The sequence below is a fragment of the Pristis pectinata genome, chromosome 1 (assembly GCF_009764475.1).
Source record: "Pristis pectinata isolate sPriPec2 chromosome 1, sPriPec2.1.pri, whole genome shotgun sequence".
In the NCBI taxonomy this organism is placed as follows: domain Eukaryota; kingdom Metazoa; phylum Chordata; class Chondrichthyes; order Rhinopristiformes; family Pristidae; genus Pristis; species Pristis pectinata.
In genome coordinates, this window is record NC_067405.1 from 59,599,248 (window position 1) to 59,624,412 (window position 25,165).

At 40.8% G+C, this 25,165-nt stretch overlaps 1 protein-coding gene across 1 annotated transcript in view; it reads left to right on the forward strand.

The window, feature by feature from the left end:
• The first annotated feature begins 2,295 nt into the window (after positions 1–2,295).
• kcnh3 (potassium voltage-gated channel, subfamily H (eag-related), member 3) overlaps positions 2,296–25,165 on the forward strand; it is a 518,086-nt gene continuing 495,216 nt past the window's right edge. Inside the window, exon 1 of the mRNA XM_052023088.1 lies at positions 2,296–2,371. Coding sequence (XP_051879048.1) covers positions 2,296–2,371 — 76 coding nt within the window. The remainder of the gene's footprint in view (positions 2,372–25,165) is intronic.

Sequence of the window (25,165 nt, forward strand, 5' to 3'; positions counted from 1 at the left end):
TTACTGCCATGAAGCAATTATCTTGGCACCTAAACACGTTTGATTGAATCTAGCTTCCGTTCCGATCTCAGCATACAGTATTTTACAACATTGAATGATTTCATTCAGCTGACAAGGCCCGGGAAGGCTGAAACGTAGAAATACTTATCTTCTAAAAATTTGAACAGATCACCAGAGCCCTCTGAGAAAGCCTATGAAATGTTGCTTTGCTCAAAGCCTCCAGTTATCAACGCGTGGAGTTGTACTTTTTGGTGCAATAAGTGTTATCTGTCGTGGTGGATTTAAGGTGAAATTGATCGGTTCTTACTGTACCACAACAAGGGTTGTCTCCGTTTTTCCACTGAGCTGTTTATCCTGCGTTGAAGATGCTTTGCTCTTTAATGATCTCCTTCTGACAAATTCAAAACTTGAAGGCGAATTCAGTAGGAAAATGCTCACAGCCCACACAATGCAAACTGCCATAGTGAAAGAGCAGGTGAGCTTCACCCCCGTCCCCCTCCCCGCCCCCCGCCCCCCGTAGCATCGAGAGAGATGAGAGGGCGGTCAGTAGGAAACGGTAAACGGACTCTATGACAAAGAAAGATACCTATTCCCTCTAAAAGTGTGATGTTGAGGTGGGCACAGGCTGTCATTGACAGTAGGTTGACACAAGCCACAATGAAGCATGGTGACACTATTAGGGAGCACGACCACTCATCTGTGGTTCGAAATGCTCAGGATGCGTCGTTAGAATGAAACAAACGATGTTGTTTTCCATTGTGCTTTGATGCCTCATTTTATGACCGAGAGCATCTCAGTGCTCAGGCAGACCAGTATGGTCCACGGGTTCTGGAAATGACTGCTGTGGCCTGACTCGGACTTTTTCAAGTTAGCTGTGCCCATTGATGCCACGACTAGGAGTGAAACCATTGTAAAACAAATGGAACGTAATTAAGGAAAGTTATTTTAAAACAGTGCCTAACTATCTCTGGTATGATGTAAACAATCGCCAGCATCGTTGACCGTGGATCGCTGGAGACTCACAGAACCTACACTTACTGTAATACTATTTGCATTTTAGCTGTTCACCAAGTCTGAAATTAATTCTATGTCAGTGACTTTTATTTACTTTGCTTCTCTTTTATTTCATGTTTCTGACAGTCAACGGCCTATTTTGTCTTTAAGCAAGGTCGTTGAGGAACCTTCCACCTATTAAACATCATACTTTTACTGATTAAAATATTTGACTTAAGCGCCCATAAGTTTAAAAAAAATGAATGATGATTTGATATTTCACCATTTGGACAGACGATGCTTTATTTCGAAACGGATCTGAGTCATCATAGGGTATAACTTCCGTAACTGATGGCTAACACTGCACATAGCCAATGGATATTAAAAATGTAATAATGTGTTTTTAAGACAAATTGGGACTGTGCTTCATTTTTTTCTTCAAGCGATGTTGTTTTTGCCTATTATCTCAAATCCCCGCCCTGCTTATTTAGCAAATCCGTGTTCAGACTGCTCACACAGTCATCTCGTGAGAATTGAGTAATTCAAAGAAAAGTGTAGCTAGAAATACAATTGATCAACGCGTAATTCAGACCCAACTCTCCGATGCTAAGGTGCTGAGTGTTTGACATTTCATTTAATTCCATTGTCAAAGCACCACTCAATCCTGACGAAATGCCGGTTTATAAATATTTATCTGACTAAAAAAAGATGACTTATGTACACACAAGGCAAGGAAGCACAATGACAAATATTGTGAAATGAATATCACAGAATTTTATAGTGACATCTGGCGCTGGTAACCCCTGGGATCAGGTAGTTTGCAGCTTTGGGCGCGTCTTGCGAGGGTGACTGTCCATGTGTATCGATGTTACCTGGGAACGGCGGCTGCCCCGAGAATCCTCCCTATCATCCTGAGCCCCTGCTACTCATGTGACCAGGCATCTGCTTGGACAAAGCAGGCGCGTTGGAAGCACTTTCTCTCTTCTCAGGCTACCAGAAGAAAGAAGAGCACTCACCAGACTTCAGCATAACACACACACACACACACACACACACACACACACATACACACCACGAGTCCGAGGCTCAAGAGGCTGCACACTGCTGGTTTAACTTGTGATCAACTTTTCGACTAAAGACGCGATGATTACTTCTGCTTGGCCAAAGTATGGAGGACAACACAAGCCCTCGGATGCGTGGGGCTGACTCCTTGATCATATATATGTACATATACTTGCACATAGTATCTTTCCCCACTGTTTAAACGTTTTTAATGGCTACGGCTGTTACTGCCAGCACAAAATGCCTGTCATGAAAGGATTGCTTGCGCCTCAGAACACCTTTTTGGATACAATTGCTACACGATTCGACGGAACTCGTAAGTGTTTTGAACTGCAGAGATGTATACCATGAATAGAGTTTTTGTGTGTATATCGGCGGTGGGGGTGGTGTTGGGGGTAGCTGTGGATGGCGATAAAGGGATGGCTGCTTTCTCTCACAGTTTTAGAAAATGAAAGTATGAGCAGAAGGTAGCCCAAAAGTGGGATTTTAATGTTAAGTGAAAAACTTTATTTCCAAGCACCGGAGGTTGGTTACAGACAGATGGGACAGAATTGAAAGCACGAGTAGTGTCTAGTTGTAGAAGCACACCTTTCACTCAGATTTCATGAAATCGTAACCTAAATGTTGAGCTTCCCATACTCTGGGGTGGTTTCACGTCGTTATTATAATGCTCAGACGACTGTTACGCCCGCTACCGCAAAAGAACACACGTTGGTAACGGGTTTTTGTTATGTGGTTATTGACCAGCTGTGATATTGAAATCGTACAGTGCTGTAATACGACCCGTTACAGTAAGACAACACTTGTACGCGAGAGTTTTCAGACCCCCTACATTTTCTGGACTCTGAACTCGAATTTTAACAACCAGCAATGGAATTACTTGACGTAGAAATAGCGATGATAGGGAATTACTCAGCCCATTTCGTCCTTTTAGTCTTGATTAATAATGTAACTGTAACGTACAAACCTGTGTTAGATTTCTTTTCCCCTTGGGATCGCTGTTTCTAGTATTCCAGTTTCAGCACCACGGCCAGAGTCAACCGGGGGTTTGCCGAATCTAACAGCAAACGCAAATATCAATGATACCTTTTCTCATCTGCTATAGTCTGAACACGAAGACTAAAATAAAACGTGGGGGAAAGTAATATTCCCGATTATTGCCGGTCCTTTCATCCATTTCAATTCTTATAAAAAATGCAACCAAATAAGTTCAAATAATTTTTAAGACAGTAACTCCTGTTTACAGTTTGAGAATGTTCCATTCCATTATATTTAATACCATAGTTGTTGGATAATTCAAATTCCTTTTAAATAGTAATTGAATTATGGTCTCTCTTCTGGGGTTAGTCTATTTAAATGTTGTCAGAATATGTAATTGAAATATCAGATACTCTGTAAACGTGACAATCTGTGTTTGAGATGCTGGGGTTGAGAAAAATGTATTAAATGAACTTTACTAAAGCAAAGGTTAATGAGATATTTGGAAACCTCCAGCTTTTTGGCATTGTGTAATTAGATATACCTCAATGCAGTTCACTATTGACCCAGAGTACTTTTGAGACAACACAAGTTGCTTTTCCAAAGTGTAGGAAAGGCCTTTGCAGTCCCTTCTTGGGGAGGTATCTCATATTTGGCCAAATGAATCAAAAAATGTGAAAGTGTTGAAGGAAATATGATTAATAAGACTATCTGCTTTATCCAGTCTCCTGCCGTCTGAGTGATGTATGTTTAATATGGGCAAACTGGATATTACCACTAAAGAACATGGGCATTGATGTCACTACCAGTAGACTATTATTTTCAGTGAGCAAGGTGACAAAGAAGTTCAAGAACTTTTAACACACGTTTGACTCTTCAGTTCATCTTGTATCCCAGATAATCAATGATTTAGTTAGTTTCTTGCTCTTCTTTTGATGAAGGCAATGAAGTCAGTAAAAATCCCATAGATGTGAAAGATGAAAAGAATGAAACATGTTCAACCTTGATTATGAGTAATTTCATTTGGGATTGTGTGCAATTAAAATTCAACTTCAAAATCCAGCATTGTTGTTTGAAATGTTCTGGATCAGTCATTAATCACACCAATCTAAAATATGATCAGAATAGCAATAGCCTTCTTTGCATTGATCGGTCAAGTACTGGTATGAATATAATCCGTGTGCACTTGGAATAACCTAGTTATAATTCAGGTGAAAGGTGCATGCACTAAACAATTGACAGGAATGTACCATACAGCAGCAAGGTATGTACATTGTCCACGTGAATAACAGGGATGAAAGAGAGCCTTTCAGACTGGATATGAAAATCAAAATGTTTTTGGTGGAGTCCACAGTGTCTTGGGATCAGGGACTGAGGGATTCTCAAAATTAAGTGGCAGACTCTGTTCTCTTGATTATGAATCTGAATGCAAAAGTTGATCTCTTTTAAAAACTAAACCTTATCACTCACACTCAGATACATATTGGCATTGATGCAACCTGATAATTTTTGCTGCAGATCTCTCATCTCACCTAGGAGTGGCATAAGTGCCACATGTCAAATTACAAATGGCCAGTTGTCTTCTGACCAGATTTTGCTGAAAATATAAGGCTCTGAAATATGCACACAGTTTCTGATGTGAAAATTGGTTAGCAATTTGTGGTAAGGAAGAGATGCCCAATTGCTGGCTAATGTGCAATCTCCTTCATGACAAAAGCTTCGTGTTTAACCTTCCTGTGTTCTTCATGAAGTTGCTGCATTTTCACTTTTGTTGCCCATTAAACGTGCTAAGAAAACTATCAAATAATTAACTGCATAAGTACCCTTCTAATGAAATGACAATTGTTCATCACAACCAGTCAACATTTCTTGCCCAGAATTAATCAATTTTGTGCCTCCTTGTTTCAGGCTCAATTAATGAATTAATGTCTTTGGTTAAGAAGTTTGCCCTTTTCATTACTGAGACCGCAGATGCCCTATTGTCCTTGTTACATGAACAGCTTTAACGCCCAGAAATTAGATGGTTATTTTTTTTCCTCAGAGCGTATGTTGACAACACTCTGCCAGCCAATTAATTGAATGTAGGGGAGTGGGGTGGTACATGAATGGGTTCACAGCAGCCTATTGTACTCGTGTCAAATGTTTTATTCAAAGAACACAGAAATCAGAACTTGATGCAACTTCTCCCAGTAAAAGCAAGATAATTTTTTCAGACAAATGCAGTGAGTGGAGGATAGTTACATTCAAGCCTGGTTACTTCCAACAGTATAATCACCCCCCTCCCCCCCCCCCCCCCACTGTCTAGAAATTGCCACTATATGCAGTTTTTTTAGAATGTGAACATGTCATTGTGAGCCTAACTAATTGCTCTGCTCTGGCAGAACAGTCCTAGTATAATTGGACATTGACATATCATCCAGTAATGATGCTGGCCTATTATTGCAATGTGAAGGATGGAATGTTTGCTTCCAGGAATATATCTTGCAACTACAGTATTACATAGGTTTCTTAGGAATAATAGCAAATATCCACGTTCCATTAAGTAACCGTTGCCAATGGTAAAATAAGATATTGACTTTAGGGTTGAAGTATTGCCTAAATAAACACATAAAACAGCAAAATGAACTACTTGAACATTAGAATTTAGCTTTTCACTGAATGTTATAAAATCCCAATATTGTATACCTTTAATTGAAGTGCAGCATAGAAAGTTGTCTTTGAATGATGCTGTATTCAGTGATAAGATCGATAGCAGAATAACACATGAGCAGTTTACATTGGCAAAACTGTTACTTTGGAACAGAATTAACATTATGTACAAACTCCATGCCAGTTTGACAAAGAACGTACAACTTAGAACATTGAACAGCACAGGAACAGGCCCTTCAGCCCACGTTGTCTCTGCCAACCATGATGCCAATCCAAACTCATCCCATCTGACTGCACATGGTCTATATCCCTTCATCCCCTGGCTGTTCACCTGCCTGTCTAAATGCCTCTTAAACGTTGCTATTGTATGTGCTTCCACCACTTCCCCTAGGAGTGCGTTCCAGGCGTCTACCACTCTGTGTCTTTAAAAAAAACTGACTTGTAAAATCTCCTTTAAACTTTCCTCAGCTTGCCTTTAGCCTGTGCCCGCTAGTATTTGATATTTCCACCCTGGGCAAAGTCGAGCTTGTTTTCATGTGCGCAAGTACATGTATGCACATATGCAGTGAAAAACTTACCAGCAGCAGTATCATAGGCACATAGCATCAGATACACAGCATTCACATGAAAAACATAAATTAAACATAAAGTAAAAGATACGTATTATGTACTATGTCCATGTCTCTCATAATTTGATATACTTCTATCAGTTGCCCCCCCAGTGTCTAATGCTCCGGAGAAAACAATCCAAATTTGTCCAACCTCTCCTTATAGCTAATACTCTCTAATCCAGGCAGCATTCTGGTGAACCACTTCTGTACCCTCTCCAAAGCTTTCACATCCTTTCGAATGGAGCAACCAGAACGGCACACAGTACTCCAAACATGGCCCAACAAAAGTTTTATGTAACTGCAAAAGGACTCCCTAACTTTTATACTCAACGTCCTGACCGACAAAGGCAAGTATGCCATATACTTCTATCACCCTATCTACTTGTGTTGCTGCTTTCAGGGAGCTATGGACTTGCACCCACGATCCCTCTGTACATCAGTGCTCCTAAGCGTCATGCCATTTACTGTATACTTTCCTCTATCGGCTAATCTCTGGGACCTCGCCTGTGACTAAAGATGACACAAAGATCTCTGTTAAGGCCCCTTGCATTTAGAGTGGTAACCAGCATGGATGTGTGTACCAGTTATTCAAACACTTCTTTGAAATATTGGTGAGGTTTCACGTATATTATTGGTGATTTCAACTTTTTCTCAGTGAAGGTGTTAGTATTGATGTATCACATTTAAAGCCAGTGTGTGGTTGATGTACAGTACTTACTGAATCTTGTGCCATCATATGTTGTACAAGTCATTGCAGGTAATGAAAGCAATGATTCAGTGACTTATGGAATATTAAGTCTTAGTAGTGGTCCATTAGGAATAGCTGCTGATTCAATTAATTTGGCCTCCTCAGCTGCACACCAGCTGGCTGTGCAGCCAGAACCATCATCCTCAGCTGTTTTATCCAACCGGTCACAGAGGTGTGCAACATAAACTCAAAGTTAATGTAGAAATATACAATTCATACGGAATAAAAGTGACAAACACATTAAAAATGTGAACAGCGACTTCAGGTACACTTAAACAGTGAATAAAATGAGAGAAATAAAAGATTGCAGATGCTGGAATCTAGATGAAAAGCACTATGATACTGGAGGAACTCAACAGGCCAGGGGACATCTGTGGAGAAAAGCAGGTGGTCAACGTTTCAGGTCAGGACCTTTCTTCAGGACTGAAGACAGGAAAAGAGGATGCCCATTATAAAGGAGGGGAAAGCAGAGCAGTGATAGGTGGACAAAAGAGGGGAGGCGGGGTGGGCACAAGTTGGTGATAGGTAGATGCAGGTAAGAGATAGTTTTAGGCAGGTGCCGGAGAGGTGGAGAGAGCAGATCCCCTGGGAGGTGGGTCAAAGGTAAGGAGTAAAATGAATAAAATGAATCCATTTTAATATAGTCTGCATCTTGCCGCCTTTATTCTGCAAAATGAAAAGCCACAGCACCATTATATCTCAATGGGTGACACTTTCAACTGAGTGAGAAGGTCAAGTCCCACGTCAGAGTTTTGAACATCTCCAAGGCCGACACGTCAATCCAGTTACAGGTGTCATTTTTCAGATGAGATATTAAATCAAGACTCCCTTGCCCTCTCATGTTGATGTAGGAAATCCAGTGGGTTAAGAAGAGTGCGGAGAGCTTTTCTCAGTGTCCTAGCTATTATATATTTCTGAAGCAGTGTAATATTAATTTTGTAAAGAGAAATGCAGTTAAAGTATCACATCTTCAACTCAAAACATTAGTTCTGTTTCTCTTTCCAAAGATGCTGCCTGCCCTGCTGAATGTTACCAGCTTTTACTGTTTCTATATTAATATAAATTAACTTCCTTGTTGCGATTACAATGCTATTTGCGGGCATTACAGCATGCCAATTGGCTACTTGCATTTCTAGCATTACAACAATTCTCACTTCATTGGCTAAAAAGTACTTTGGGAAATCCTGTTATAGTGAAAGGTACTTTGTGAACAAACATTGTGTGCCTTTTGTCTGGAGAAAACAATCTAAAGATGAAATAATAGCTCTTCATGTTGAAAAAAACAATAATGAATAGATGGATTGGAAGGACTAGGTTTGAGATCCCATTCTTCAGTGGCTTGTATCTAGTTGGTAGCTGTTATATTAGCTTCTTCCTGCTCTGCCAAAACTTGTTGTTATCCTGTCTCCAAGTGCTTTGTAAAGTATATTTTGTGAGTTGCAGCATACTGTCATAAACTATTGCCTGAATTCCTCTCTCCCCTCTAACACCCCTAACTGTGCATCTGCTGCAATATTCTTTAACATAGGTTTGGCAGGGGGACGGGAACCCGAGTAATAGGTTACAGGTTGGTGCATTTAGTGTACAAGTAGATGCAGCGTGTAGAAAGACTGTGAGGAAGGACAGGCAGTTGAAGGAGCAAAATTGCAGTCCGTTGGATGGGCTGAAGTCTGTCTACTTTAATGCAAGAAGTATCAGGAACAAGGCTGATGAACTTAAAGCATGGGTAAGTACATGGAAATACGACATGGTGGCCATTACAGAGACGTGACTGTCACAATGGCAGGAATAACTGCTAGATATTCCAGGGTTTAGATGTTTCCAAAGGGACAGGGATGGAGGCAAAAGAGGTGGGGGAGTCGCTTTCCTGATTGGGGACAGTATCACAGGAGTAGAAGGGGAGGACATCCTGGAGGATCATCTACTGAGTCAGTGTGGGTGGAAGTCAGAAACTGGAAGGGAGCAATCACTCTTTTGGGAGTATTCTACAGACTCCACCGCAGCCGCCCCCCCCCCCCCCCCGCACCAATAGTAGCAGAGACACCGAGGAGCAGATTGGGAGGCAGATTTTGGAGAAGTGCAGAAATAACAGGGTTGTTGTCATGGGTGATTTCAACTTCCATAATATTGATTGACACCTCCTCAGTGTGAAGGAGATAGATGGGGCAGAGTTTGTTTTGTGTGTCCAGGAAGGATTCCTGACACAGTATGTGGACAGACCGACTAGAGGAGAGGCCATACTGGACCTGGTACTAGGCAATGAACCTGATCAGGTTTCAGATCTGTTGGTGGGTGAGCATTTTGGAGACAGTGACCATAACTCCTTGACCTTTACCATAGCCTTGGAGAGGGCTAGGAGCAGATGATATGGGAAAGAATTTAATAGGGGAAGGGGGAATTATGCTAATAGGCAGGAACTTGGGAGTGTAAATTGGGAACAGATGTTCTTGGGGAAGTGCACAATGGAAATGTGGAGGTTGTTTTGGGGAGTACTTGCATGGGGCTCTGGACAGGTTTGTCCCATTAAGGCAGGGTAAGGATGATTGACATGAGACATAGAATATCTTGTCAAGAGGAAGAAAGAAGCTTACCTAAAGTTTAGAAAGCAAGGATCTGATAGGGATCTGGAGAGTTACAAGGTAGCCAGAAGGGAGGTTAAAAATAGACTTAGGAGAGCTAGAAGGGGGCATGAGAAGGCCTTGGCAAGTAGGATTAAGGAAAACCCCAAAGTGTTCTACACGTATGTGAAGAATATAAGGATGACTAGAATGAGGGTAGGACTAATCAGGGATTAAAGAGGAAACATGTGCCTGGTTTCGGAAGAGGTAGGGGAGGTCTTTAATGAATACTTTGCTTCAGTATTCACCAGAGAGAGACCTTGACATTTGTGAGGATGGCGTACACAGGCTGATACACTAGAGCATGTTGACATGAAGAAAGAGGATGTGCTAGAAATTTTGAAAAACATTTGGATAGATAAGTCACCGGGGCCAGAAGGGATATATCCAAGGTTATTATGTGAAGTGAGGGAAGAGATTGCTGTGCCTTTGGAGATGATCTTTTCATCCTCACTGGCCACAGGAGTAGTGCCAGATAATTGGAAGGTGGCAAATGTTGTTCCTTTGTTCAAGAAAGGAAGTAGGGATAACCCTGGGAATTATAGACCAGTGAGTCTTACTTCAGTGGTGGGCAAATTACTGGAGAGGATTCTTAAGGACAGGATATATAGGCATTTGGAGAAGCATAGGCTGATTAGGGACAGTCAGCATGACTTTGTGAGGGGCAGGTTGTGCCTCCTGAGCCTAATTGAATTCATTGAGGATGTGACAAAGCACATTGAAGGTAGAGCAGTGGATGTGGTGTACGTGGATTATAGTAAGGTGTTTGATAAGATTCCTCATGGAAGGCTCATTCAGAAAGTCAGGAGGCATGGGATCCAGGGAAGCTTGGCCGTGTGGATTCAGAATTAGCTCGCCCATAGAAGACAGAGGGTGCTTGTAGATGGAGAGTATTCTGCCTGGATGTTGGTGACCAGTGGCATTCCGCAGGGATCTGTTCTGGGACTTCTGCTCTTTGCCATTTTTATAAATGACTTGGATGAAGATGTAGAAGGATGGCTTAGTAAGTTTGCAGAAGGCATGAATGTTGGCGGTGTTGTGGATAGTATAGAAGGTTGTGGTTGGTTATAACAGGACATTAATAGGATGCAGAGCTGGGCTGAGAAGTGGCAGGTGGAGTTCAACCTGAAAAAGTGTGAAGGGATACACTTTGAAAGATCGAATTTGAAGGCAGAATACAAGGTTAGTGGCAGGATTCTTAGCATTGTGGAGGAACAGAGGGATCTTGGGGTCCACGTCCATAGATCCCTCAATGTTGCCATGCAGGTTGATCAGGTTGTTATTGAAGGCGTTATGGTGTGTTGGCCTTCATTAGTCAGGGTATTGAGTTCAAGATCTGTGAGGTAATGTTGCAGCTCTAAAGAACTCTGGTTAGACCACACTTGGAGTATTGTGTTCAGTTCTGGTCACCTCATTATAGGAAGCATGTGGAAGCTTTAGAGAGGGTGCGGAGGAGATTTACCAAGATGCTGCCTGGATTGGAGAGCATGTCTTATGAGGATAGGTTGAGTGAGCTAGGACTTTTCTCTTTGGATCAAAGGAGGATGAGAGATGACTTGATAAAGGTGTACAAAATGATGAGAGGCATAGATCAAGTGGATAGTCAGAGACTTTTTCCCGGGGCGAAAATGGCTAACATGAGGGGGCATAATTTTATGGTGAATGGAGGAAGGTATAGGGGGGAATGTCAGGAAGAGAGTTTTTTTACTCAGGGTGGTGGGTGCGTGGAACGAACTGCCGGCAGAGGTGGTGGAGGCAGATACATTAGGGATATTTAAGAGACTCTTTGATCGGCACATGAGTGATAGAAAAATGGAGGGCTATATGGGAGGGAAGGGTTATATAGATCTTAGAGCAGGATAAAATGTCGGTGCAACATTGTGGGCCAAAGGGCCTGTACTGTGCTGTAATGTTTTATGTTCATGAATGTCCAATCTAGAGTGGCACTGGTTTATCTGTGTGCCTTCCGTTTGCAACTATACTCTTTCACCTTTGGATTTACAGAGGTATTCTCAGCCACTTCTGCATCCTGTTGCCAGTATTTTCATTTTTGAGCAGCTAGTTATCCACCATCGTCTATTCATCAAAGGTCTTGTCCCATCTGTCTCTTCCTTCCATCAGAAGCTCACATTAATGTGAATGGATTTAGATAGCTTGTATATCACTCTATATTGATGGAATAGTAGCTCTCTGGCACATCATGGAATCGCTGTAGGGTGCATTGTACAGTGGTGTTTGGGAAGTTACTAACTTAGGGAAGTATCTGCCCATGTGGCTGATGATGTGCATGCATCCAACACATAGAGAAACACCTCTTTCCCTTGTGATGAGACTGGTAGGTGATTGCAAAAGGCCTGTGGTATGAAAATTGAAGGCAATAGTAACCACCACAGTCATTCTTAACTGAAGCCAATCTATCTCATCAACGGGTGTTGTTGCACTAGATCATGGATTTTATACGCATGAGCCACCAGGAACATTGAAAGATGAAATATTTAGGAGAGGTGCTTTGTGTTGAAATCTTTTTTCCGAAGTTGGTCTTTCACCTTTTTGGCCCTAACATTTCCATCATACTCCCCCTCCATCTATCACCCCTCTCCTCCCCTTCATGCAGAGAATTCAATCAAAAATAACAAATGAAGAATGAAAATGTCATTCGATTAATTTTCTCTGGAAAGAGATGCAATTTACTCGTGACTCAGGTGGGCCACTACCAAAATTAGTGTTATAATTTTAGTTCTTATAATGAAATCAAAATTCTTTTTTATTTCAAAAATAAACTTTCTTTACAAGAAATACAAAAAACAGTGCATGGTTTCCTTTACATTCATAGTGTTGTTCAGTCTATACTTTCATGGTGTTATGAGTTCTATACATTTGTAGTATTAGCACATTCTGTGTCAGAGCACCATTGCCACTCATGTGGCCTCCTTGGATGATGCAGACTTCAAGTGTTTGAGAGGCTTCGGCACAGGGGTTAGCCCCTCAATGTCTTGTGGCAGAAGGACATTAGACTGCAGTACCTTCCCACTAGCTCTGCATTGGCTGCACCAACCTTCAGTGCATCCCTAACCACATACTCCTGCTGTCTGGAATATGCCAGTTGGCAATATTTGCTTTCAGGCCTCTCATTGTACTGGAAGGTCAATGAGTTTTGGGTAGACTAAAGTGCATCTTTCACTGAGTTGTTGATCTTCCAGCAGCACTTGATGTTTGTCTCGGTATGCATCCTTGGGAACAGCTTGTAGAATAGAGAGCCCTTTGTTGCGTAGCTGCTCAGGATGAACCCCAACAAGGACCCTCACATTCTTTCCCACACTTTTTTTTTACAAATGCATAGTTCACAAAGATGTGGATGATTGTTTTATCCTTATTGCAGCTGTCTCGAGGGAAGCATGTGTTTGAAGTGAAACTACAACTCTGCAGCAAGGGCTTAACAGGGAGGGCCCCTCTCACTGCCAGCCACATGAATTCAAAATTAGGGAGAAACTGGCACCGCTTCTGTAGTTAATTATTCAATGACCAATGAAGCTCATAAGCATTTACCACAATAACATGACACACCTTCTTTGAGGTATACGATGTGTGACAATTAGCAAGACTTTGTTCCCAAAGTCTTTAAATATTTTTGAATGAAAAATAATGTCATCTTTGAGATGGTCTTATTATTACTTAAGTTCTTTATGTTGTGACTTTGAATGAGCCGAGTAATGAATGGAGCTGTAGATTTAACAGCTCTTTATTCAGCATAGACATGCATTTCAGGAGAAGACATGGTGGAAGAATTTCATGGAAGAATCTCTCTTAATCAAAGTACATTGATGTTTTATACTCTTTAAGCACAAAGATAACAACAGGTGATTAAATACAGTTTTGGTAGTTACATTTGCATAGTTTATTTCAATATTTTGGATGGTTCTGCAGAATTGTACAGTTACAGAGAGAGCACATCTCAACTGACAAGACCAGTTCTAAATATTCAAAGACCTTGGGAACCCAAACAACCAAAACAGCCTTCTTTTACCAATTTATTGATGGTTGGCTCCCTGGACACACACACACACCCAAATATTGATTGACAGAACAAATATATCCATGTGTTAAATGGCAAGATAGCCAGTCTGGACCCTTTCCTGATCTCATCCTGGGGGTTTCAATGTCTGATTAACGAAGGCATTTATCTATTTATTTTCCTGTGTGATTTACAATGGTGCAAAATTCAGGATGTCCCAAACTTAATGGCTGGTTTCAGTACTCTTATCATATTGATGGGTGTCCTATTATTTTATAAAGCATCTTCATACAAGTGTTAATAGAAGGGATTGTCTTGTCAATTTCCATTGTATATCTCTTCAGTGGTCTCTTGCTATAAGCAAGTAGCCTAGTCTCTTCACAGACAATGGTATTTGTTTACGCAGCTGTTCTTCTAATTTCAAAACTGATTACTGGTTGCGATTTACATTTGAAGACAATTTGAAAGCTGGTTCTTGTTTGTATTACCAGCTGCTACCCTCCTAACTCCTGATTCAAATTGCTTTCCCCCGACACTTCTCAGAAATTTGGAATGGTATTGATTCCATGTTGAGCAATTTTTTTCACAAGATTCACTTGCAATTTGCGTGAATCACATTTGAGTTAGTAATCTGAAATCCTGCAGATACTGGAAGTCTGAAATAAGAACAGAACATACTAAAAATACTCAGTGGAGTATTTGTGGAGTAATCTGTGGAGAAACAAGCAGATGACCTTTCATCATGATTTGGAAGTATTAGAGACAAGTTTTAAATTGTAGAGAAAGTTAGGTAGAGAGGGGAAGGTTCTATAACAATCAACCCTTTTCCTTCCTTTCAGGTGTCAAGGATTGCAAGTTTAGAACCTCTTTTATTGTAACATTCCTCTGGACCCTTTTTTTAATTCAATTTCCTCTTCCCCCACTCCCAGGTATAGCCCTTGCTGTGTTTCCACAAACCCTCCTGAACCTCCCTTCTCTGATCCCAAGTGATAGGTCCTAAGCAGAAGCCTTTACTTCATGCCCATATGTCCCCATTTCAACCTGTTATAACAAGTTCTTCTATTGCCTTCTTAACCGTCTGCTCCTTCTGTATGTTTCTTTCAGTGAGTGTGTGTAAGGACATCCAGGTTATACTTCCCCTTTCTCAATCCATCGCCATTCAGATAATAATCTGCCACCTTGTTTTTGCCACCATAGTAATGACCTCACATCTATTGGCATGATACTGCACCTGCCACTCCCTCAATTTGTCCAAATAACTTTTTGGCATGTTCCCTGTGACTCTCACTCTCACCCAGCTTTGTGTTGTCACAGACTTGGATATATTACATTTAATTCCCTCATCTAAGTCATTTTTTTTTTGAATAGCTGAGGCCCTGGTATCTGTGATACACAACTAGTCACTGCCTGCCACTCAGAAAAAGACCTGTGTATTCATATTCTTGGTTCCTGGCCATCAACCAGTTTTCTATCCAGTTCCTAACCTTACCCCCAATGCCTTGTGTTTTAATTTTGCACACTACTCTCTTATGTAGGATCTTATCAAAAGCCTTCTTCAAGTTCACCAGATCCACTGGTTTTCCCTTATTATTCTGTGAGTTACATCCTCAAAACATTCTAGTAGATTTGTCAGGTATGATCTCACTTTTGTAAATCCTCATTAATTTTATCTGATTTTTCCCAGGTGTTCCACTATTGCATCTTTTATATCACTTCTACCTGCACCTGTGCTCTTTCTCCCCTTGTCCAGTCTGTTCTGGACACATTCATGAGCCTGTGATGCACTCCGCCACCTTGACAGTTTACACCCTCCTGGAACCAATTGCCTCACTTTCACCCAATCCTCCTTTACCACCATGTCACAGCAGCATGGCCTAAGGACCCTGTATTTCTTCCTTAAACAGATGTCCAACTAGTCCTTTTCCATTGCCACACTCCTTTGATTGGCTGAAGTCGTTCTCAAATTGAACAACAAGCTATAATAAAGACAGAAAATGCTGAAAACATTCAGCAGGTCAGGCAGTATCTGTAGAAAGAGAAACAGAGTTGATATTTTGGCTCAAAGACACTTTCAGATTTCTGATCTGGGGTTTTTGACCTGAGACATTAACTCTGTTCTCTATCCACAGATGCTAGTTGACCTGCTGAGTGTTTCAAGCATTTTCTGTTTTTATTTCAGATTTCAGCACATGCAGGTTTACTGGGTCCCATCTCTTTATGGGATACATTGTTGTTTCCGTTTTACTCAGGTCCACTCCCTGGTCTCACTTTGATATGATCCATCTCTGACTCTTCCCTTTCCTTTTGTGACTTCTCTATCTCCAACTTATGGGGTAGGCTAATGACTAATATCCATTATAAGCCTGCAGACTCCTACAGCTACCTTAACTACACCTCCTCCACCTTCTTTCCTGCAAAGAGTCTAATCTACTCTCCAGTTCCAAAGACAACACCTTCCACACCAGTACTTCCAGTGTGTTTTCTGGTTTTCTTAAAGGTGTTGCTTCTCCTATAGCATAGTTTACAGGGATTTCAACAATGGTCTTTTCCATTTTCTGCATGTCTACTTTCATCCCCTCCTCCAATCAAGAGCAAGGATAGCGCTCACTGTATCCTTCCTTTCAACAGATTATTCTCTAATATTTCCACCACCGTCAACGTGAGGCCACCGCCAGACATTTTTTCTCTTCCTCTCCCCTTTTATTATTCTAACGGATGTTCCTTCTGCCACAATCTGATTCACTCTTCCATCCCCATCAGTGTCCATTGTCATTCTCACAGTACCTTCCTATTGAAATGGTAGAAAATGTTACGTCTACACTTTTATCTCATCCCACCATCCAGAGATCCAAATATTCCTTCCAGGTGAAGCAGACATTCACTTGCATTTATTCCAGTTTAGTGTACTGCACTGGGTGCCACAATGTAGTGTGCTCTGCACTGGTCCAACCAATTGCAAATTGGATGTCACTTTGGAGAATGCATCCATTCAGTCTCTAAGACTGACCCTGAACTTCCAGTGGGCTGCTAATTGAACTGTCCATCCCAGTCCCAACAAGGCTCAAAGTATGCTCAAGGAACAAAACATTAGTTTTCAGCTTGGCACATTACAGCTTCAGGGCTCAATGTTGAATTCGACAGTTTCAGACAAACAGCCATTCCAGTCTTGTGTATCAAATTTTCAACATCCAGTTTTTTCTCTGTCCTCTGATATTTCAGATTTCATTCATCTCCTCCTATTTGCACCTCCTCCAGAGATACTTTTACCACTCTCTTTCAGCTGACGTCACTGCTCATGTCGGCCAATTTCTTCTGTTCTCGGAGTTTCACTTTAAATCTTTTTCTGCTCTTCCCCCCACCCCTTTCTCAGTAACTTTTTCCAGTTCTGATGAAACAGCACTTTAACTTTGTTTCTCTCTCCACAGATGCTGCCTGACCCACTGTTTATTTCTAATATTTTCTGTTTTTAGTTTTGAGATGGAATGCCAGCCCACATTGTAATTGGTGTGTAATGAAGTTTAAATGTTCATGGTGATATTTCCAGAATCAATTTTTAATAATGTAATGTTAAGAGAAAATTGGCTTTCAGCTAACTTTACAAATTGACTGGCATTTGAATTCTGGTGGATGGATTTCTAGAATATGCAAGCCAAAGATTTATTTCTTGCTGGGTAGAGAGCAAAGTGAAGGTAGCACTATAACTTCGGACTGTTGCTTCTCCATTGATGAAAACTGGTGCCAGTCACATGACAACTGTGCAGATTAAAATGATCTCATTGGAAGTTCTTGAAGCAGAAGTGAAAGGTAGTAGGCTCCATTTAACTACCTGGTATTGAGATTACAGAATATTATGCATTTGATAGGAAAGTAGAAGTAGTAGAAGTTATGACACAAAATGGTGGGTTCATACACTGCTGTAGACTGGCATCAAACCTGCAAAATCTGCCCTTGATTGGTGTGATGGGCAATGTTCTATAAAATTATTGTATTTTCACGATTTAACAAGTCATTGTGCAGCAATTCATTTTCTGCTGGAAAAGCCCTTCCTTCCAAAAGCAGACAAATCTGCAGTAGTATGATAAAGAAATATTCTGGGAAGCAGAGCAAGACTCCTGATTTGTGGACATGATCACTATCAGCAGAATTCTCAGTGAAGTTAGTCAGGCTTTTACTTGCTTGTGTTGTAAATAATGCCTTTCATTTTCCCAGGCCAGCACCTCTTACCTTTCATATTGATTGCATCCAACTGCCTTGTCTGTCCAAGGCAGAAGATAGTAAAATCCTAATGATGGTCAAGGAGGCATCTGTGACATACACTTCACAATTTGTAGTGGCACTCTTCCCTAAATTATAATTTTGTATGCAGACACAAACCCAAGGCTCAACACATTCTTAGCACTGACTTGAAAGTTTTGTACTTGAAATATTTCAACATAGCAATTGTCTGTTTTTGTTTTGATGTAGAGGAGCTTTAAGGTTTCAATTATGAAAGTTCATATACTATGTCTGCTTTCTGAGAAACGCATCAACACATCAGAAGAACAGATAAATAGGTTCTTAAGGTGTTCAGCTTCCATCAGATGTCCTCTGCTCACCAAATATGCCCCAACATTAATGTAAGAGGAAGAGGCATTTGGTACTGGGTCAGAGTTCCATGGCTATTGTCATTAATGCTCACCGACTGTCTGGCAGAGGGTACAAGTCTGGAAGGTCAATCTGTCAATTGCATCTTTTCTTTCCAACAGTGTCTCCAGGTGACAAAGAACATTTTAAAAATTGTCAGCGAATAGGGTTTCGTAGCCTTCTAGTTAACTTAGTGAAATAGCATCCCAATGCCTAGACTGTTGATCCAAAGACATGGATTTGCATCCCACCCTGTGGTTGCTGGTGAATTTAAATTTGAGTAATTAAGTATATCTGGAATAGAAATCTGATGAGTAATGGTAGCTATTAAGCCACTGGATTGTTGTGAAAACCTATCTGGTTCACTGTTGTCCTTAAGGGAACGAAATCTGCTGTCCTTACCTGTGCTGATCTATATTGGACTCCAGAACTATCATCGTGATTGACTCCTAATTATCTCCTCAGTTCAGGAGCATTTAGGGATCAACAATAAATGCTGGCATTTCCAACAACATACACCTTCCATGGACTAATTTTAAAAAATGTGGAATGTTTATACCTCTTGTCGGGCCATCTGGTTTAAAGTACAATATGTAGCATAGGAAGTTGAAAGTGGTTTTAAAGAAGGTGGAGCATCTTTTGAATGTTTTGACATTGGTTGACCACCTGGTTACGAAGCAAAAAGAAAATGGAACATTATAAGTAAAACTGCATCAGTGAATTTACAGAAGGAGATACTAAAGGGAGGGGGGAGAGGAAGAGTTTAAATGGGGTTTCTGCAAAAGTTATGGTGGTGTAAAGGTTGGAAACCCACTTCTACAATTTATGTAGCCTTCAAAGAAACAACCAAAAATCATCAGCTGTAATCTTTTGTCATTGTAAATAGGCATAAGTCAGGACACAGAGTAAAACAACTTCAGTCATGTTAGTCTCTTCATATGTTAGCAGATGAGCGGCAGCTTGTGTGACTTCATAGTCCTCCCCTTAATGTTGAACATTCTGTTAACTTAATCTTCTATGATAAGACTGAGATATAAAAAAAATTTGATTTTCAGTTAATCTTCCTTAAAAGGTCCATTGTGGCGACTCACCGTTTAGTCGGGCGAACCGGCTCGGCAGTCGGGTCGCGCGGCGTCAGAGCGACGAGGCCCAAGATGGCGGCGGGCCTCGTCTTTCCCGAGCGACGGGGAAAACCCGCGCGCGGGAAAGTCTTGATGACATAGTACTTATGTCATTGCCGGTTGCTTTGGGCGGGAACAGTCTCCCTTAAAGGGCCCGCGCAAGGCGGGAAAATAAACCACTTCTGTTCAACAATCCTCCGACTAGCGTCTTGTTTTATTTCGCGGTAGCAACCGCTACACCATAAATTATTAGATCCAGACTTATCCCTTCTTTATTGTTATCAATATGTCAAATAATGTGTATGAATAAAAGATTTTCAGTAAGAGATGTGTAAAGTTACATAGAAAGGGCAAGATTAGCAAAAGTTAATGTAGGTCCCTTATGTAGGCAGTAGAATTATATTGGATAATAAAGAAATGGCAGAGAAATAAAAGAAATATTTTGTGTCTGTCTTCACAGAAGAAGACACAGAAAACCACCTGAAAATCATGGAGAACTACAGGTCCAAAGTTGAAAGAAATTAGCATCAGTTTAAAACAAATTGAAGAAATTAATGGTTCTGCAAACTGATAAATCCCAAGGACCTGATGATCTAGGTTCCAAGGTTTTGAATCAGGTTGCTTTGGAGATTATGAATGCATTGCTTGTCATCTTCTGGAATCCAGAGAATTTAGGAAGGATTTCCACAGATTGGAGGGAGAGAGAAAGCAAGGAATTGTTGAACAGTTAGCCCTTCATATGTAGTATCTATTACCCATAATCTGGAATCTATTATTGATGAAGTGGTAGCGGGATACTTGGAAAATAATAATAGGTAGGGTAGAGTGAGCATGGAATTATGAAAGGGAAGTACTGTTTGACAAATTTGTTAGAGCTTTTTAAGGTTGGAACTAGCATACTGTAATGGATCAGAGGAAACATAGATGTGGTGTACAGGGGCTCCATGGGTTATGAAAATCTGACCTTTCTCAAATTCTCCCATACAGTTTTAGACCATTTTTCAAGCAAGTAATAATAATAAAATGTTTCATGGTATTCATTAATGATTGGATACAGTATATATTCCATTAGTTTAATTATGGGTAGTGTTAGGGTGATTATTCAATGAAATGAAAAAAAAATAGCAATTGTATGTAGGCCGATATAGATGACTATAGAAATTTGACATTTTGGACTTGTGAGAAATCTGCTTATGGACAGATCTCAAGAATGGAATCCTTGCACAACCTGGGGACTGCCTGTATTTAGAAAGGCCTTTGACAGCCTGCTACACAAGATGCTATTAAACAAATTAGAGCATGGGGGTTTGGGCGTAATATACTGGCATGGATTGAGGTGTGGTTAATCGACAGAAAATAGTAGAAATAAGCAGCTGTTTTTTATTTGGGAGGATGTGACCAGTGGAGCACCATAGAGATTGGTTTCAGTGATCTGTATGAGGAGACCAAGTGTAACTTTGCTGATGAGAGATTAGTGGGTAGCAGTGTGAGTTATGAGAAGGATGTGAAGAAGTTCCAGAAGGTTATAGATGCGCTAAATGAATGGGGGAGAACTTGGCAAGTGTGAAGTCATTTGCTTTGTTAATAACAATAGAAAAGTATAAAAAAATAAATACAGTGTTTTCGAAATGGTGAGAGATTGAGAGGTGCTGATGTCCAGAGGAACCTGGGTGTCATTGTGCATGAATCACTGAAAATTAAGCTCTAAACAATTAGGAAGACAAATGATATGTTGATCTTCAATTTAAGGGAATTTGAATTTAAAGAGAAAAGCATTTTGCCATTATATAAGACGCTGGTGAGATCACTCCTGGAATATTGTATACAGGTCCAGTCTTCCTACCTAAGGACGAATATAATTGGAATAAAGGGAGTGCAACAAAAGTTCATGAGATTAATCCCTGGAATGAAGGGAATTGTTGAGTGAGGAGAGATTAAGTATACTGGGTCTGTATTCTCTAGTGTTTAGGAAAATGAGAGATGATCTTATTAAAACATACAACATTTTCAAATGTGGCTTGACAAGGTTAGATGCAAGATTGATGTTTCCCCTGGCTTGGGGCGTGTCAACCTGGAATTGTCTGAAAATAAGGAGTTGGCCATTTAGAATTGAGTCATGGTCGTGTAGTCATACAGCACAGAAACAAGCCCTTTGGCCAATCACATCCATGCCACCTGTTGTACCTACCTGTGCTAATCCCATTTACCTGCAATGATCTGTAGCTTTCTGTAATTCAAGTACTTGTCTAGATGCTTCTTAAATGTCATGAGAGTATCTGCCTTCACCACCTCTTCAGACAGCACATTCTAGACTCCAACCACCCTTTGTGTGGAAAAAATCCCCTTCAGATTCCATCTAAACTTCCTTAAACCTATGGCTTCTCACCTTTGACACCCCACTATGGGAAAAAGATTTTTTTTACTACCTATCCCCCTCATAATTTTATGTATCTTTATCAGGTCATCCCCTCAGCCTCCTCTGTTCTAGGAAAAACAAGCCCAGTCTATCCACTGTCTCCTTATAATTAAATGTTCCAATCCAGGCAGTGTCCTTCTGAATCTTCTATACACCTTCTCCAAAGCAATAATATCCTTCCTGCAATGTGGTGAGCAGAACCATACACAATACTCCAGGTGTGGCTTAACCAATATTTTACAAAGATGTAACATGATGTCCCAGCCCTTATATTCAGTTTCATGGCTGATGAAGGCAAGCATCCCATATGCTTCCTTCACCATCTTATTCATGTTTGCTCCCACTTTCAGGGATCTCTGGATTTGTACCCCAAGGTCCCTCTGTTCATCAATGTTCCCTATGGCTCTACCATTTACTGTGTATATCCTGTCCTTGTTTGCCCTCCCAGATTGTATCACCTTTTGCTTGTCAATATTAAAATCCACTTTGCCGTTGCTCCGCCCAACTTCCCGGCTGATCTATATCACCCTGTACCTTAGACATCCTTGTCTTAATCTACAGCACCACCTATTTTCCTATCATCTGCAAACTTACTTATCATACCTACGACATTCGCATCCAAGCCGTAAACGTACATCACAGATATCAAAGACCTCAGCATCAATCCTCGTGGTACACCGTTGGTCACAGACTTCCAATCAGAAAAGCGACCCTTCACCAACACCCTTTACCTCCTATTACCAAGCCAATTTTTGATGCAATTTGCTAGCCTGCTCTAGATTCCAGGGGCCTTCTGGACCAGCCTTCCATGCATCAAAGGCCTTATTAAAGTTCACGTAGGCAACATCCACTGCGGTCCCCTCATCGATGTACTTAGTTATCTCCTCAAAAAATTCAATCAGATTTGTGAGATAGGATTTCAATTCCGGCCACTGTCTGTAAGGAGTTTGTACATTCTCCACGTGTCTGCGTGGATTTCCTCCTGGTGCTCCGGTTTCCTACCACATTCCAAAGATGTATGGATTAGGAAGTTCTGGGCTTGGCGACACTTGCGGGCTGCCCCCAGAACACTCTACACAGAAGATGTATTTCACTGTGTGTTTCTATGTACATGTGACTAATAAAGATATCTTATCTTATAAAATGAACAAAGCCATGCTGGCTATCCTAATCAATCCCTGCCTTTCCAAGTGAAGTTAAATCCTGTCCCATAGAATTTTTTTTCCAATAGTTTCCCTACCACTGATGTAAGACTCACTGCTAGCTGACCCCTGCTGCCTTTCTTGCCTCATTTGCTATCCTCCCGTCTATCCTCACACCTCCTCCTTAATACTAACATACTCCAGAACATCACTGTCCCTCACTCTAAACTCTCTCTTAACCATGTCCTTCCCCTTGGTGAATACGGGTGAGAAGTATTCATTTAGGGCACCATCCACATCCCCAGGCTCCATGCACAGATTTCCCCTTTATCCCTAAGGAACCTGCTATTTCCCTGGCTACTCCCTTCTTCTTAATATAATTATAGAATATCTTGGGATTCACCTTAATCTTGTCTGCTAATAATGTTTCATGGCCCCCTTTTGCCCTCATAGTTTCTTTTTTTAAGTACTGTCCTACACGATATTTCTCAAATGACTCTCTTGTTTTCAGTTGTCTGCACCTGTCATATGCTTTCTTTTGAGATGGGAAGAATTTTCTTTACACAGAGAGTGGTAAACCTTTGGAATTCTCTACCCAAAAGGACTGCTGAGGCCTGGTCACTGAATATCGTCAAGACAGAAGTCAATACATTTTTGGATATTAAGGAAATTGAGCAATATGGTGTTAGTTTAGGAAAGTTGCACTGAGGTAAAAGATCAGCCATGATTTTTCTAAATTGCGGAGTAAGCAGGAGGGAGTGAATAGCCTGCTTACTGATTCACCACAAAGCTAATGGTACACCATTATAATCATTTGATCATTTCTTTTAAGAAAATGTGCAGTAGTTTAAGAGCTTTTGAGGAACTGAAAGAAATTAGCATCAGTTTTTTTAAATGTACAGAATGCAGTGCTTGGGATGAATGTGGAGCGTAAATGGGATGAAGATTTTGCATGGTCGTACCATGTGACAAGTGCTCAATAATAGGGCAAAGATTTTCCATGGTCACAGGTTGTTGTGGCTTTGCAGTAGATAAGCATACAATTATGTGCAGAGGACCCATATATGCTTGTTGTTCTAGTTTACCCCCCCACACCTCTGTTTTCTTTGCCTCTTGTAAGAAATAGTACTTGTAGCATTTGGGAGACTGATGTTGGGTTTGCACTGCCAAATACTTAGAATGAGGTCTACTGAGCATGATGATCTTTTCTCACTTTTGGCTTCATTTCATAAATCCCACTTTAAGCATCTCACTGCCCAACACAGCATAGCCAAAAAATTGGACCATAAAACTTTGGCATGCAGGATGGGTAACATAGGTTGATTTTCCCCATCCCCTGCTCCCTACACCTGAATGATGAGGCTCAAGGCTTGCTGCATAGTGGCCTCATTTTAACGTTACAGGTGAAGTATTAGAATAACAACAAGGACTCTGAAGTTTGAGCCCCAGCTAATGTTTCCGCAGCCTGAATGTAAATGTTGGCAGAGATTGGGACCGGGGTCTCTGTCAGGGATATGGACCAAAATGGCACAAACCATCTCGTGGAAGGTCGAAAAACAGACTTTAGGCTTCTTGTTTGGAGATGTGAACACGTATCTCAGATCTGACGAAAAGATTATCCTTAATTAAAATGATGTGGGGCATATTTCTGACCAAAGATGTGTGTATTTTTCTGCCCGACATTATTGGGTTCTGCCTTGCTCCCAAACAATTTCTGGGACTATGCATTGCTTGTGATGGACATTGCCTCGTTCAGTTGAAAGTCCATCCAACAATCACTGAAATGTGCTTGAGGACCTTTCGTCTGCAATAAGTTTTAGAATCTTAACACTGGAAGTGATTGAGGAGGGCCCAAGTTTATATACTGAACAGGATTTATGTTGAGTGTACAATGTTTATGACTAAAAGTTAGACTTTTCACTTTGTCATTGTGTACAAGGTGATCTTCTTAATGGTAAATAAGGCCTTGAATTTTTGAAACTGCTTTTGTTTGCTATGGGCAGCCTTTAGAAAGCTGAAAAATACATTGGAAATACTTTCAGCCATGACTTTCCTCATAATTGGAATTCAATCCATTCTCTTTAATGTTAAGGTCCTTTGAAGTCCACTAATGGACTTTTTTTCACTTCTTTCCCCTTGGTAAGCTCTCAATATCTAGTTCAGTGTGGGCTTGAAGCTCAATATGCATAGTA